General features: G+C 45.1%; 1 protein-coding gene across 5 annotated transcripts in view; it reads left to right on the forward strand.

Moving 5' to 3' along the window:
* LOC126539328 (GTP-binding protein 2) overlaps positions 1 to 17608 on the forward strand; it is a 134586-nt gene that overhangs the window by 17247 nt on the left and 99731 nt on the right. For all 5 annotated transcript variants that reach the window (XM_055075515.2, XM_055075516.2, XM_055075517.2 and 2 more), the window contains one exon: positions 1657 to 1877. In XM_055075515.2, the coding sequence (XP_054931490.1) occupies positions 1727 to 1877 (151 nt within the window). In that variant the 5' untranslated portion in view covers positions 1657 to 1726. The remainder of the gene's footprint in view (positions 1 to 1656; positions 1878 to 17608) is intronic.

Raw genomic sequence — 17608 nt, forward strand, 5'->3', positions numbered from 1 at the left:
TTGCTGAACTGCTGCGCTTGTGTCGCCACATGTGACAGCTACAGTGTGGTGAGCAGTAATTTCCTTCCCGTCCTTTTTATTTATTAATTCAATAAATGACCAATTGCTACTGTTACCTTCAGCATGAGATGCTGACATGGCACCACTATTTCTTAAACCCCCGGTGCACATCCAAACTAAAGTCCTTTCAGGAATTTAGTTTGACTTTTTTATTATTATTCTGGAGGACCCCTTACCTATGGCAGTCTAACCACTGACAAACAGTACAGCATGGTCTCCTATAGATATAGTGAAAATGATGGCACAGCTTGTTTACATAGAAACTGATAAAACACGTAAAACATGTAAAAAATGTTGAAATATATCTTAAGAACTTGTCACAGCATCCATTATAGCTCTGCATCACTTATGGTCTGCTCTGCTCAAATTTCATGCTCTCATACACTACACAGAGCTGCATTAATTTAATTTTTTTATAAGCGTGTTTTCCAGAGATGCAAGTAATGTACAGTGAGCTTGGCTGCTAAACAACAAAGCCATGGGGAGGCTCAACTCAGATCACTCCGCATTGAAGCAGGGGCAGCGTTCTTCCTTCCGCTGCTCGCTAAAATGTTGTGCTAATATTTATAGCACAACTCACCATCTCGCACACTGATCTGAGCAACTGTGTCCAAACTCTTAGGATACACAGGTCTGAATGGACAGCAAATGTCTAACTAAAGCTGTGGATTACAGTGTGCATATTTATCAAATATTTAACTTCACTTTCCGTTTGAACCGAAATTAAGACTGGTCTAAACACAATGAGCAGTCACTGTTTGGTGTGTATAGGAATTGCTATTAATCGTGCAGTGTTTTCTGTCTGTGTGCTGTTGAAGCCAGATTTGATGTGTCCATACAATTCATGCTACACATGCAACTGTCCAAGTGAACACAGAGAGGAGGACTATAAAAGTTCGTGGAGCCAGATTTGGAAGAAGCCACATAATGGCGAAGCGATGGTGGTGGCTGTAGTGCATGACGGCTGCCCCAGCTTGAGAGTATTACTCCACTAAAGGTTAACTGCCAGGCTGCCGAGGGTAAATTCAAGCACTAAAATGTTTATTTTGACAAGGTTACTGTGGTTGAGTTGTGCACAAGGTTAGCCCTTTAGGCTTATGAAGGAATTCAGATGTCTGCCATTCCTTGAGAGGCCCCCTCCTAAAGAAGATACTGTTTTGTCTTATTTTGTCCCCACGAACACCTTTCCCATAGATGTTTTCTAATCCAAAGGCCCTTGAAATGCCAGTGTGTCAGGTTTATATAAAGAACACCAATGTTTGATTAGTTGGCGTAGAAACACCTTGCTGCAAGTCGGCACCACACCAGAAGTCACCAATCATGTATGGAAACTGTTACCCTTGTTTCCTACAACTTACATTCAGTGCCTTGTAAATGGTGTTGCGGAGGATGTGGCCACCGTATGCCAGAAGTTGCCAAGGTTTTAGTGTGAAGCCACAACAATTTGACATGGCCAGCCTGGGTGCTTGCCACTGTGCCACCCCCACCAAACTTTGAGCATGGAAGCACAGGAATTATGTTGTGGTACACTCATGTGTCATATATATAAACATTCCTGTCCTAACATACTTGTAAATGTGGTTTGTTTTTTTGCAGGACATGATGTCCTAGAGGGGACGTCTTTAGTGACACGAGTTTGGAACCCTGCACTACAAATCCTGCCACCATGGAGTCGCTGTTTGGGCCTGATTCAGAGGAGCTGTGGCTGCCCCCGGAGGCAGCTGAGGGAAATGTCGAGTACAAGCTGAAGCTGGTAAACCCATCACAGAGCCGCCTGGAGCATCTTGTAACCCAGATGAAGTGGAGGCTACGCGAGGGTACTCAGTGTTCTTAACAATGCAACATTGTTAACCTTTTCCATGCCAACGATGAGTCTCACTCGTCCTTGCATTTTTTCCAATATATGCCCATGACGCGTCCCACTCATCCAAGGAGTTTCTTTTGTCTGCTGATTGCCACAAATGAGTGGCAGTCGTTTTACCATTTAAGTGTAAACACTGCGGTGCTAGGTAGTGCCAGCTTCCCAGAAAATTTATTTTTTGTGGGTACTGTTGCTGGAAATGCAGTGCAAGTATTGTGATTTAAAAATGGTGGCACATGGAATTAGGTAGCTGCAGTGACAACGGGCATTGTTTATAGGCCAGAATCATGGTAGTGTTGGACTTTTCTTCACCTTCACCACATCAAACAATTAGACATGGCATGCTCTAGTGAGGCGTGTTTGAAGCTTCACCTTAGCACTACTGATGTCAAAGAGTTAAAGCATCTGACGGCCTCTCTCACGCAGACATGGCTCAACGAAAACGCTTTGCCGCTGGCACCTTTGCAACTTATTTTGCTTGCATCGCCAGGAACGACATGTAGCACTAGACTTCTGTTTTAAGAAATATCAAGTTTGATGTCGACTTTTCGTAGACTTGTGCACGTTGCAGAAAAAAAAAACAATTACAATTACTTCACTCACTAATGTAATTGATTACGGTTAGCAATTACTGCCCGACGAAAATAATTAAGGAATTACTCAAAAGGTATAGATTACTTTTATGTTACATTTGTTCAAACTTTTTATAGCATTTCACAGATATCGTAATCAGAATGAGCTAGCCTGGCACATTCAGTGCGTCCTCTGCAGCTCTTCCTAATTACTTATCACAATTAACTAACAATTATCTTAACTAATAATGGCTTTTCTAAGATTTAATTGGTCATCTTCCCTCATTTTGTCATGAATACATCAGCAGCGAAAATGAAAACTTGCTTGATGTGTGTGCTGGAGGGTTAGAATGGTACTGTAATGTACAGACATCTTGCATACAAGATTGCCCAGCATCTGGCTCCTCTGTGACGCAAAGCGTTTCATTGTTGCTGGGACTCGAAGAAGACACTCCCGGTTGGGGTCAAGGAAAAGTTGTACAAATTGTCCATGGGCGATATTTTGGCATTGACGTCCTAAGTGGTCGTCGCTATAGAGACATACCAGTGCTGGTTCAATTCGTCGGCCAACACCTGGTGGAGCATTACCATGAGGAAACTGGTATTGAGATCCTGGATTTGCCTGTCTGAACATGCGCATCCGCAAAGCTGGTGTGTTGCATGATCTCAGGTGTTCTGTTGTGTTGTAATTTCCCGCCAAATTCAGGTTCCTAAAACTCCATCCCCTGTTACAGCTTGTCTCATCAGTAATGTAACAAATTACATGTAATTGGTTACTGAAAAGAGTTAATGAATTACAGTGAGCAATACTAAGAAAAAATTAATTTTTAAATTACAAAAATACAAGAGATTGCCATAGATTACAAGTAACTAATTACATTTAATTCGTAATGTACAAGTCTGACTGTTTCTGTGGCCATGCCTATATGCAGCTCAAAAACATGGAAAAATTAACAGTAACAGACAACAGAAATAACTAATGAATTTCCAGTTTTACAATAAGGGAAGATGTTTATTATAGATCAGTCATTAAAAATTAGGGAAATAGTGGTGCCTAAAGGGTTAAACGCCAACTGCAACAAAATTTAACTTTGGCTGGATTGGTTATATATTAGTAGTATATATAGTCAGCTTCCATCTATTCGGCTCTGACGGGACCGATGAAATTGATCGAATTATCCAGCGGGTCCAGTTCAACGAGATGCAGGAAAAAGTCGCAGTTTCACCCGAAAGGCAAAGCATCAACTGCAATAGCAAATTAGTAAACAGCTATACAAAGTAAGGATGGTAGTTTTATTGGCCGTATGAACTTGTAAACATTCACTTACTAACTAAATTAACATGCATGGTGTCGCGCGTGCACAAGGAAACATGAAGACATCTCCCTCGATAACCGTGCACACTCGCTGTTGAAACGCTGGAGTGAAGAAGCGCGGCAGCAGCAGTTAGTGACTTGACCTTCATGCTGCCTCTTGCTTCATGAACTAAGCGGCAAGAGCACAGCACACCCGAAGCTATCAACACTCGGCGCGCTCTGTTCCCATCGCATATTGCTTTCAAGATAGGGTCATGCCATATGCTACGGCCACCAGAGTAGACCCCCCCTTCCCTTCCCCCTCTGTGCCTTCCACGCAGTGGAAAACTGCACACTACCTACTAACTTTCTTCCCTTGCGCGTGCAAGGTTGAGCCACCATTGTTGTTTCACCCTCGCAAAGAATATGCAGCCGCAACACACATTTCCACAGATGGCTCTACAACTCCACATCACTCATCGTGCAGCCTTTTTGTTCCCTCTACAGGGCAACGATTCTCGTTTCGTCTTGAGTGAGCGACATCTTCTACTTCAGCGGAGCTATATGGCATTAAGGAGGCCCTTGTGTATGTACTACGACAGCAGCCGCCAAAGACGTGGGTGATTTTCACGGATTCAAAAGCAGCCCTACAAAGTATGTGGAACAGGCACAAGCGTTGCAATAATCAACCTGCAGCATTTGACATTGCTTATCTTCACCACAAGGCTAAGATTGCTATTGCTGGGCATTGCATCAAGTTCCAGTGGATACCTGGCCATGCCGGCATTTCGGGAAATGAAAGAGCGGATGAAGCTGCGAGAAATGGACTCCAATACCGCAATTTCAAAAGAACATTTTTTTACAAAAACCGACACTTCAAACATGGCAAAAAAATATGCCTATCAAGAAAAAGATCGCATCTGGAATCTGCCACTTCACCAAGATAAGTTCCTGCATTACATTGACCCAGAAGTGAGACCGAAAATTCCACGACCACTTCCTTGACACTTAGAGACATTGTACCATGTCTTCAACTAAACATGGCATACACAAACAATTATCTGTATCGCATAGGGCTTACCACTAACCCATACTGTGATAACTGTTGCAACTTACGAGACAATGGAGCACATATTATGTACTAGAATGCCCCGCGTACCGCGACGAGAGACAATTTTTTGAGCAACAAATGGGCATGATTTGCCACGAACTGCTAACATTACCGAGCATCTTAGGTCTAATGCCCGGTCTTTCAAAAGAGCGGTGGGTTTTCGATTTATTGTTCAAATACCTGTCAGAAATTGGTCTAGTAGGAAAGCTTTAAAGATTGCACACTTCATATACAAAAGCCTAAATTTACCCGCCATGTCACCTGTAAATATTAGTGTCAGGTCCACTTGGACATTTCATATTTATTTTTATTCTCTTTTTCTCCCACTCTCCTCTGGAATCTTTTAATCCCATTCCCCATCCCTATACAGAGTAGCATGTCAGCGGTTATATACGCGCTGGCAAAATTCTCTGTTTTTCTTATAAAGAGCCCTCTCTCTCTCTCACCCTCGCACGCATTGACTCGCACATATACAGCATACGGCACACTGCGACGGTGTTATCTCACTTGAACTTTATACGGAATACCATGGCGGCGATGACAGTGGAAATGCACCTGGAGTGTCCGTATAGTTGCTATTGCAATAATACGCCAGAACATACCCCTGTTGCATTTTCCTGTATTTTCCCAATTCTAACATACACCCAAATCAAATGGGCACGATTTTCTATTTGTACAAAGTAACAAACTAACTGGAAATGCCATTAAAGCTCCTAAACAAAGTAGAAATCTAATGCACACCCAATGTTTTAGCAAGAAAAAAAGTGTTGTATAATGGTGGCCGGTTTCCTAAAGGCATCTTTGCCACAGTACATCTTTGTTTTGCTGTAAAGCATACAAACACCGTGAAGGCAGCTTTGGTTTTGTATCCAATTGCACCACGCAGGCATGTTTCGGCCAATTTTGTAGAGAAAAAAAAGTGTGCATTATGATTGGGTAGAGACTGTAACTAGACATTGGGGAGCTATGGTTATTGATTGCAAATATTCCTAGGGCAGGCCAAAAATTGTTGTTTTCAACAAGAGATGATATGTATTCAACACATTCACAGTTTTCTAATCTGTGCCGAGGCAGTTGGTGCCACATAAGGGGTCGTTATTGGAGTCACCAAGGGGTCAGGCATGTGCGTGCTGACTGGTCAAGTTTGAATTCTCCAGCGAAGGCCAGGTTTAGGATCAGAATAACGAAAGGCTGGGCCCATAGAATTGCATGGGTGCCAGACAGGATCGAGACAACCAAAAAGTTGTATTAGCCAGAATCGAATTAGTGGAAATTTACTGTTGTACTGAAACAATCTTGGTAAAGCTACATGGCTGGTAATTGTATAGTTTTCTTATTAGCAGCTTCTAAATAGCACCTAAACAGACGACGCACGCATTGAGAGGTTAGTGGATATGATGCACATTCCAGCATGTGCCCTCCAAGATGTTTTAGTGCACCATGGGCACATGCTAGCAGAACCTAATCTTGGAGGTCGTGCCTAGGAGCCGCACATTCTGAGCCATGCATCACTTGGGGCAATGGCAGTTCTTTAAAGTGAAGCCTTCTTTACCTCTTCCTTCGACTTTTCCACTGCTGCTGCCTTGCACACTGCATCTGGGAGTGGTTGAGAGCTCAAGGCAGGGGTGCGGGAGACGAGATAGGTGACATCAGTGATGTTTCCGTAGAGCGAGACCACAATGCTCTGACGTGCCTTGGGGGATGCCACAATGCCTTCTGAAGCAGCCTGGGGGACACAACAATACCTTCTGGACACCTTGATTGGCGTGTTCCCCCCCCCCCCTCCCCCTGCTGCAGAAGCATTGAAGGAGCTGCCGTGCTTACCTCCTTGCTCACGCGCAACAGCAATGACAGTCCAGGGAGGAGGTAGGGAGAATGTTAGAGAGGGAGTAGAAAGAGAGAGGTGGCAGGGAATGGGTACAACTGGATCCGCTACCAATGCAGTCAGGAAACAAGTCAAATCAAAGCAAAATTTTATTTCATCTCTCAACAAAGAGAGAAAAGGGGTGGCGGGAAAAAGCTGCATTACTGCAGCTTGACTAAGCCCGGCCCCATATAGTACAATTTGACAGTGTGCAGCAGTAACATACGCACATAAAAACATAAGTCTAGGCACTTTACAGAAAATGTGAAGAAAAAAAGAAATAGTAACATAGATGTACAGGCAGTAATTATTTTTTTTGTGGCACAGAAAAAATGCAACGGTATCAGAGAGGTGCATACGAAATAATTTCAGAAAGTAAGCTGTGGCAATGCAGTTAAAAAGAAAATGAAAACAAAAATGAATAACCCGATGCATCAAACTAGATATAAATAGATGACATACACATATGGGCACACACACATATACATACACATAGGTAGGAATGCACATGCACATGCATACCAATATGTATACAGTAATCAAATACAAGTACAGGAATCACACAGCGGGATTTTGTGAAAAGAAATGAGTGGAAAGGGGACGAGGAGGCATAGTATCCGAGTTTAATCCACTTGTAATTAGGGTGTTTAGAAGATCAGCAATGCGCTAAAATACAGATTGCTTTCCATAATTAGTACAACAAAAGCATGTTAACCAAATGTCGGCATGTCTCGTGTTTTAGGGAATTTCGCAACGATTCAGGTTAAACAAATGTACATAATCAACATTTCCCCTTCTCAACGTTGTTCTGTACATGCATGCTAGACGAAATGAATAAATGAATTCAACCAGCATTATTTTGTATTCGTAAAAATATTTAGACCTGTTCTTTGGAGGAAAGATTAGCTACAGCACAAATTGCTTGTTTTTGACATAATTTTAGTTTAACGATGTTTTGTTTTGACGACGTTGCCCAGACTAGGTGACAATCATTTAGTGTAGAAAGAAAAAGTAAGTTATACACAGTTCGTTTCAGAATGGTAGGCAAGACATGTCGGTGTCTATGTAACAGTCCCGTTATTCTGTTTAGCTTTCCGCAAAGACATTCGACATGTTTGTTCCAAAGCAGATTTTCTGAAAATATAGCTCCTAGTGTTTTAACCTCATGGAAAATTTTAATTTCCTCACTTTTTAAATACAACCTGTCTTCAAGATTTACGGCCTTATGCTTTGGGCGAAACATGATCGCATGTGTTGTTTTAACATTAATTATTAAATAGTTTCTATCACACCAGTTTGCGATATCCTGGAGCACAATGTTTGCATAATTGACAAGAGTGTCTGGAATAGTGCCACTGAAAAAAATTGTGGTATCGTCTGCATATCCTATCCATTTGATATTTTCAGCGTTCAAAGAAAGATTACTAATGTAAACAACGAAAAGAAGTGGTCTGAGAATGCTCCCTCCTGGCACACCATGTGGGATAGGTTTATTTTTGAGTTTGAATGATTATGGCAAACGTACCGAGACCGATGTTGCAGACGCGAAGACAAAAACTTGTTTGCGTGACCACGTACTCCGTGTTGTTCAAGCTTAGCTAAAGGTGTGATATGATGTACAGTATCGAATGGCTTTCATGAAATCTAAATATTTACCGAAAGCCAGTTCTTTCGCATCAAGCACTGTAGTTATAAATTATTTTTGTGTTAGTAAAGCCAATTCCGTCGATTTGCCTTTGAGAAGACCATACTGTGATGTCGAGATGACCGAGTGCTTGTCTAAGAAACCATACAATTGCTTGTGTATGATTTTTTAAAGCCTTTCGAAAAAACAGGTAAAATGGAAATCGGCCTAAAATTATTTGGGTCATTTTTATTTCCACCTTCGTGGATTGCTACCACTTTTTCAATCTGCATTTCCTTCAGAAAGCAGCCCTTGTCTAAGTATAAGCTGTAAATTTCAACTAAAATGGGCACAATTATGTCTATAACAAGTTTAACTGGCTTAACTTGCACATCATTTGCATCATGTCACTTGGAATTTTTTAGGCTATAAAACAAATTTTTAACTTCATTCTCACTAGTGGGAAGAAACACCATACTACCAGGAAATTGTGCTATATCCAGGGTATGCTTGTTCTGTTACAACTTGTAGGCTCTCCTACAGCTATGAAATGATCATTCAAAACATTTGAAAGATCTGCTGTTCAGACAACGCGGTTGTTCACAAGCATGCTGTCAACATTAGAAACATTGGTCTGTTTTATAAGACTGTTTAGTCGCTTCCAGAACAGAGCAGAGTTGCTCACCACATCGTTAAAATAGGCTTGGTAATACTCTTTTTTTTTCGCAGCATATAGTTTAGCATTGAGCTTACTTCTAAACACCTTGAAAGCCTTAAGTTGGTCTATATCTCTAGTTTTCACAAATTCCCAGTACATGTGATTTTTCAAATTTATCTGCTTGTGAAGGGAAGTGCTTATCCAAGGTCTTCGAGACTTCTTACATTTTCTGATAACGATATCTGAAAAATGTTTTTTATATATAGCTTTAAAATCCGCAATGAACGCTTCGTACATGCTATCTGCGTCGGTACACGATGGAATGTGACTGCAATCATGAATCCGAACTTCCATTTGAAAGGCGTGAAGGGAACAATCCGTAATATCCTGCGTATGCACAGGACTGCTACGTTCACGCTTTACTTCATTTCCATCAGAAATAAAAGCAAAGACAGGAAGATGATCACTAATATCGCACATAAGTGTTCCACTTGACACAATTTCACAGTCTGCATTTGTGATAAAGAGATAAAGTAGACTCAATGTTCTATCAGTCATGCGGGTTGGTTATTTATAACATTTTTAAGTCCACTAGATATGAGAATTGACTGTATATCACTGCTTATGCTGAAAACAGATAGCAAATATATATTCAAGTTACCGCTGAGAAACAGTACATACTTGTTTCGGGACACAAATTCTAACATTTCCTAGAAGAAAATAAAGAAAAACTTGACACTGAGCATTAGGAGGCCGGTAGACCACCGATATAATCCTGGAGCTGTTTTGTACAGTTAATATTTCAAAATGATCATTTGAGACAGAGAATTCCTTCAGAATTTGCCCTTTGTGAGCGCAACTAAGCAAGTGCAACACGCCACCGCCCCGGCGTTGCGGACAGTTTAGCACGAATGTTTGATAACCAGTACACGTAAACGGAATGTTTTGTCGCGAGTTTTGTCGCGAGTACCAAGTTTTCGAGACCATTATGGCATCATAGTGAACACCAGTAGAATCAATGAGCAAATCTATATCATCGTGCTTATTTTCCAATGATTGCGCATTAAGATGAAGGAAGGCTGGAGAGTTCTTGTTTCGCAGTGTGTTTAGGCTTTTTGGCGCAACAGCCATCTTGGTGCAACAACAAAATAAGACATAAGCTTGGGATTGAAAGAGATTGCTCTGAAAGGCTTATCACGGCTCTTCCGCATTGTTTGTCATGAGCTGTACGTCCTCGGGGCTGATGAACCGAAGCACAGGGGAGCCATCTTCTCGAGGTGCGAAGACTTTCCCGTCCTTAGTCCATACGTGCTTCCACCCCACCTGCCTCTTTTTTGCTGTTGCAGCGCTAAGTATCTGCTTGCTTTTTCGGCTGAGATGCTCGTTGATGTGCATGGCACTCGATTTCCTGTGCCCCAGCAAAGCAGTCGTGATCTGCATTTTCTTTGCTTTCGTAAGGACTGCATTACACTTTCCTCGCCTCATAAACCGCACGACAATGTTTCTTTCATTTCCATTTACGCTTGGTACTTTATGACAAACATCAATGTCACTTTCGGTCAGAGGCTCTTCGATAAACTTGGCCAACTTCGTGATGGCTTCAAGTGGCTCATAGTCTGCGCGAGCGCCCTTAATTTCAATGTTGTTTGTTCGAGAATAGCGTTCGAGGTCTTCGATTCGGTGGGTTAGCCTGCGGCTTTCCTCCTGCAGAGCTTGGTTGCTAGTCTTGAGTGACTTAATTTCTTTCATAAGTTCTTTGACCTCCTTGTGACATTCAGCCACTGTATCGCAGGTATTGCTACAGTACTGAACACTTTTCTGAAGCGCTTGAATTTCCCTTGCCCAAAAATTTTTAGGTTCTCTTCCATGTTAAGTAATGCGCGCGTGCGCACACATGCACACGCACGCACGCACGCACACACACACACACACACACACACACACACACACACACACACAACACACACACACACGCGCGCACACACACACACACACACACACACACTTGGTAGATTGGCAGTGCAGGCTTGTCCAGTGGGGAAAGCAAACTTTCGATGTAGCCTCCAGCCACCGTATAGTCAAGCTACGAAAAGCAGGAAAGTCAATGCGCGTGACCATGTCGCACCACTGCCGAACTAAACGTCTCTGGCAGTAGCAGGGTCCTTCTATAGTTGATCCAGGTGGGGCTGATGTTGGCGCATGCTCGGTAGCAGGTCCAGGCTGATATCAGTTGGCGACATCAATTTCTTTCTTGGTAGATTAGGATCTGCCCCTTGGCAGTGCAGTCTTGTCCAAATGAGAAAACAAACTTTCAATACAGCTACCAGCCACCTTATAGTTAAGCTGCAAGAAGCAGGAAAGTCAATGCGCGTGACCGTGTCGCACCACTGCCGAACTGTGATTAACCTTACCCCTCTGTACTCATGGCAGTTCACCTAACGTGACACGGGGGAAAAAAATGCATCGTCAGAAAGCATTGCTCATTTGGGCTCTCTCAGTAACGGAATGAATGAATGAATGAATGAATGAATGAATGAATGAATGAATGAATGAATGAATGAATGAATGAATGAATGATACGTCTCTCTGTGTTCTGTGTACTATGTGGACAGACATGTTGGGCAGGCAAGGTAACATTTAACATCATATAGTTACCTTTACTGTATATATGGCGAGAACTGTGAAACTTAATTTAAAGAAATTGAAGAGATCAAGTCCAACACCTGCACTGAGAACGTGTCTCCGTCGCTGTTGACATCCAGCTTAGTTAATCGTTTACAGAAGCGGCAAGCCCACAAAACAGCCAACTGCTTGCACGTGGCATTACCCCACTTCCAGAAAGCATCTTCTCGATGCTCCAAATGCAAAAAAGATAAATAAACATACAAAGCACACACTGATGAAGTTTATGAAGAGGAAAGGGTCACACAAGCAGGAAGGACGCGAGTAGAAATGAGAATGGTCTTGTCAACGTCAGTGGTGCGGTTTCATCCTGGAAACATGGACAATGTCCTTCTGATGCACACGACAGGATCGCCGAGTGGTGTCTTCAGGGAGAACTTCATAGTTGACCTCGCTGAGGTGGCGCAGCACTCTGTAGGGAGCGAAGTAGCGGCGTGGTAACATTTCCGACCAACCACATTGGCGAATGGGGGTCCATACCCAAGCTTGATCACTGGGTTGGTAGATAACCTCGCGATGGCGAGTGTTATACCTCTTAGAATCTACGTATTGTTGACTCTGAATTCGCTTGCATGCAAGCTTGCAAGCTGCATCTGCGAGTCAGGTAAATTCATCCATGTCAATGGTGATGACGTATTGGGCAGGTAGGAGCATGGCGTCTAGCACGGTGGTTGCCTCACGGCCGTGGAGCAACCAGAAAAGATTGAACCCAGTAGTTTCTTGAACAGCAGTGTTGGATGCGAATCTAACGTAAGGGAAAACATTGTCCCAGTCCCTGTGGTTGCTGTTGACATACATAAAAATACTGTCAGCGATTGTCTTGTTTAACCTCTCTGTAAGACCATTGGTCTGAGGATGAAATGCAGTGGCTCGGCAATGAGCTGCTCCATTAAGCATCATGACATCTTGCATCATCTGCGCTGTGAAAGCTGTACCACGATCTGTTGTGACTACTGCTGGTGCACCATGCTGGATGTTGTGGATGAAAAAGTTCGTGACATCACCGGCTGTGGCTCGCTGAAGGGCTCCAGTTTCGCAGTATCGCGTCAAATAATCAGTCGCAACCACGACCTAGCGGTTGCCAGCAATAGACTGAGGGAAGGGCCCGAGCAAGTCCATACCGATTTGTAGAAGGGGTGGTGTTAGCAGTGTAACAGGATTCAGGAAACTGGCTGGGCGCTGAGGTGGAACCTTTCGGCACTGGCGGTCGCGGCGTGTTCTCATGTAATGCTTGGCTTCCTGGGCAAGCTTAGGCCAGTAGTAGCGATGACGAATTCGGGCCAAGGTATGCATGAATCCCAAATAGCTGGAAGAGGGCTCATTGTGGCAAGTGGACAGAATATCTGCACGCGGCACGGGTGGAACGACAAGGAGATGTCCAGTCACCAATGGGTGGAAATTCTTTTTGTACAAGACATTGCCACGGACACAGAACCAGGATGGTGAACGTGCGGATGTCCGTGGAGGATACGAATTGCGGCCTTCAAGATAGTTGATAAGTTGCCAGAGTTATAAATCTTCCCAGTGTTGCTGAGCCAAGTCAGATATATTGACAGTGCAAAGGAAACGACTGTAGTCATCCGTATCACTTGACACCTTTGCAAGTGGAGCACTTGAAAGACAGTCAGCATCAGTGTGCCTCTGGCCAGACTTATAGATGATTGTTACATAAAACTTTAGAAGATGAAGTCTCTTCCCGGTGAGACGCCCTGAAGGATCTTTGAGATTAGCTAGCCAACCAAAGGCTCTTGCCTTTTGTTGGCTGATTGCCCACACACTCATCGCCCAGACGACAGCTTGGCATTCTTTTTCAGGGGTAGAGTAGTTAGTTTCTGCAGAAGTTAAAGTGTGGCTAGCATAAGCAAAAGCGCATTCAACACCATCTTGTCACTGCACAAGGACTACACCAAGGCCACTGTTGCTAGCATCAGTGTGCAGTTCAGTGTTGGTATCTTCATCCAAGTGCCCAAGTAAGGGCTGTGTCTGGAGGCTCTGCTGAAGCTGGGAGAAGATGTCTCTCTGCTCCGGACCCCAAACAAACAGGATATCCTCCTTTGTAGAACGAGCCAGGGGTTCTGCGAGTTTCGAAAAATTATCCACAAGACGTCTGCAGTATGCGCAGAAGCCCAAGAAGTGGTGCACGCTACGTTTGTTGGCACGTGGTGGAAATGTGGCAACAGTCATATTCTTTTCGGGGTCTGGTCAAACACCATCATGACCGACAACATGATCGAGGAGCTTCATCTCCCTATAACCGAAGTGACATTTCTCAGGTTTTAATGATAGGCCTGCAAAGCCAATTGCAAGGAACAATGAATGAAGTCGCTGCAAATGTTCGTAAGTCCGAGAAAAAACAATGATGCATCTGAATAGACGAGACATGATTCCCACTTAAGACATGACAGCATGGTGTCCATCATCCTTCGCAAGGTCATGGGAGCTGAGCATAATCTGAAGGGCCTCACCTTAGATTCATACAGGCTGTCAGGAGTTCCGAATGCAATCATGTTCGCAGTCACGTTCATCAAGTTCGATCTGCCAGTATCCACTTTGCAAATCCATTGATGAGAAGTATCGGGCATGTTGAAGGCGATCTAGAGAGCCATCCGTCTATGTGGAGAAGAGGGTGGACATCTTTTTTTCGTCAACTTGTTCAGTTTGTGGTAATCCACACAAAATTGAACAGTGCGGTTTTTCTTTTTCATAAGTACAACGGGGGACGCCCACAGGCTGGTTGAGGGTTGAATTACATCGTCATCAAGCATTTGCTTCACTTGACAACAAATCACCTACTGTTCCTTTTGTGTCATATTGTTACACACGAGGTGTTTAATGCAGAACCAGATGAATCTGGTTGATAGGCGCGGTTGTTGAAGAGCGGTCTCGCGGCAGCTTGGCAAACGTCGTTCTCCTCCTTCTTTCCTCTGGTTGTCTGCGCGGCAGGCGTGGTTCATGACAGCTTGTGACATTTCCCCGCTGGCAGACAAAGCCCGCCGGGTGAGTCAGTCATCTCGTGGGTTGTAACGCCTCAGACGCGCGACGTGTGTCACTTCAGCCTTGGCCGAGCGTCGTCCACTGCTCGTGAGACGCGCAATGCGGTAGTTTACTTCGCTGAGGCGCTCCAGAATAACGTAAGGGCCGACGTAGTGGGCAAGAAACTTCTGGCACAAGCCACGCTTCCGCAACGGCGTCCAGAGCCACACAAGGTCACCAGGATCAAAGTAAACGTGGCGGTGACGCCCGTCATAGCGTATCTTGGACCGGTCCTGCGATGCTAGGGTGCGTAGCCTAGCGAGGCGTCGCGCTTCTTCTGCTCGACATAGGATCTCATCAATTGATTCGTTGTCATGAGAGAAGTAGGGAAATATGGTGTAGAGGGTGTAGCGCGGCGGACGAGCATACAGAAGGAAAAATGGTGAGTAACCAGTGGTCTCGTGTCTCGCGGTATTGAAGGCATAGGTAATGAAAGGCAAGATACTGTCCCAATTCTTGTGTGCTGAATCGACGTACATGGACAGCATTTTTCCAAGCGTTCTGTTTGTGCGCTCGACCAGACCATTAGTTTGTGGATGGTAGGGCGTAGAATGGCGGAAGCTACATGAACACAGACGAAGGGTTTCTTCAACCACGTCCGCGGTAAACTGTCGCCCACGATCGCTGATTACTATGCGAGGAGGTCCATGTCGGAGTATAACGTTAGCCAGCAAGAAGATAGAAACTTCTGTAGCTGTGGCCGATGGCAATGCGGCGGTCTCACAATAGCGCGTAAGGTGATCTACGCAAACGATAACCCAACGATTACCCTTGGAGGATCTCGGGAAAGGGCCCAGAAGATCTATACCAACTTGCTCAAAGGGGATGCTAGAAGGGGGAACTGGTTGAAGCAGGCCATGTGGCGCTTGTGGTGGACGCTTGTAGCGCTGGCATTGAGAGCAGCTGGCGACGTACCGTTCGATATCTTTCCGTATCTTAGGCCAGTAAAAACGTTCTTCAGCCCGGTAGAGTGTACGTGTGGAACCAAGATGACCGGAAGTTGGGTCATCGTGCATGGCGTGTAATACTTGGTGGCGAAGGTTCTTGGGGACAACTAAAAGGTAGCGTGCACCGGTGGTCGAGTAGCTCTTCTTATACAGCGCGCCTCCATCACGTAGGCGAAAGTGACTGCCTGCAGGTGACTCCTGTGCTGCCGCGAAGAGTGGTTGTAAGCTCTCGTCCTTGTGCTGCTCGGATATGACGGTACCCATATCCGGAAATTCCGGGGACACAAAAGCGATGTATTCATCAAAATTGTCCGCATCACATTCAGTTGTTTGAAGTGGCATCCGAGAGAGACAATCAGCGTCAGCATGCCGCCGGCCACTTTTGTAGCAAATAACGAAATCGTATTCCTGTAGACGGAGGGCCCAGCGCGCTGGTCATCCTGAGGGATGTCACAAGCTGTCATGAACCACGCCTGCCACGCAGACAACCACAGGAAAGAAGGAGGAGAACGACTTAGCCAAGCTGCCGCGGAACCGCTCTTCAACAACCGCACCTATCAACCAGATTCATCTGGTTCTGCATTAAACACCTTGTGTGTAACATTTGGTGGAGCTGTGCGGGGTAACTCCCACGACCTACAACGGAGCCACTAGCACAAGAGCTACGCCGAAGCCATCGCCTCGCCGGACTTTCGCCGTCGCGCTCAATCATGGCCACCGAGCAAAATACCCTCACCAGCAGTGCCTCGGCGAGCCCAGTCCCTATCCAGCACTACCGGGAGCCACGCACGTTCTCGGCGAAGGCAGAGGAAGATGTGGATGAGTGGCTAGCCCATTACAAAAGGGTAAGCCAATACAATAACTGGAACGCTGCCAGTCAGCTTAGGAACGTTGTTTTCTTCTTGGCCGGCACGGCGTTGGTATAGTATGACAACCATGCGGACGTGCTAACTACTTGGACACGCTTCGTTGAGGAGATCAAAAAGTGTTTCGGTGACTCGGACGCAAAGAGGAAACGTGCGGAACTCACATTAGCCCAGAGAGCTCAGGTACCCGGCAAGACTTGCACTACCTATATCGAAGAAGTCTTGAAGCTGTGCCGTACCGTCAACCCTCAAATGACAGAGGAAGATAAAGTGGGGCACGTGGTAAAAGGAATAGCGGAAGACGTGTACAACTTCCTCATTGGTAAAGAGAACTTGCACACTGTATCAGAACTGATACGGCACTGTCGTACGTTCGAGGCGCTGAAGACTCGCCGAATTACACCAAAGTTTGGACGGCTGGCCAATGTAACGACCGTAGCAAGTGTTGACACGAGCCCTCCGCTCCCAGACCTTTCGTCCGCCATCCGCCAGATAGTCCGCGAGGAGCTCCAGCGACATGACGAACAGGCACGTTATGCGGCGCCACATTGTAGCTCCTCCGTTTTCCGAGACACTCTTTGGGAACCCCCTTCGGCTACTTGGAACTACTCGGTGAACGTCGTGGATCTTAACGACTCCAGAGACGAACCGCATTACATTACGACCGAACCACCACGCAATAATTCACCCCGTCAACGTTTTGATCCACGCCCACGCAACTTTCGTCCACGAAGACTCGCCGCTACCTACGACTTTCAAGGGGAAGAGCCTCGTTACCCTCAACCGATGTCTTCGGCAGAATACTTCAATCCGCATTCTGAAGTTCGCCCTTCGCCAGTGTGTTACTGCTGCGGCATGCCTGGCCATATAGCTAGGTACTGTAGCCGACGCCGAGCATCAAACTACGGATCGTCAGCGCCGACTATGCGGTCTAGCGGTCGTCAACTGCGCACTCAGTGGCCAGGAGACTCCACCTCAGGAAGCCACTTTCGAGAGGACCGATGCACCGCCCAGGAGACCTACTTTGGAGAAGAAA

Source organism: Dermacentor andersoni, chromosome 11 (genome assembly GCF_023375885.2).
Source record: "Dermacentor andersoni chromosome 11, qqDerAnde1_hic_scaffold, whole genome shotgun sequence".
Lineage (NCBI taxonomy): Eukaryota > Metazoa > Arthropoda > Arachnida > Ixodida > Ixodidae > Dermacentor > Dermacentor andersoni.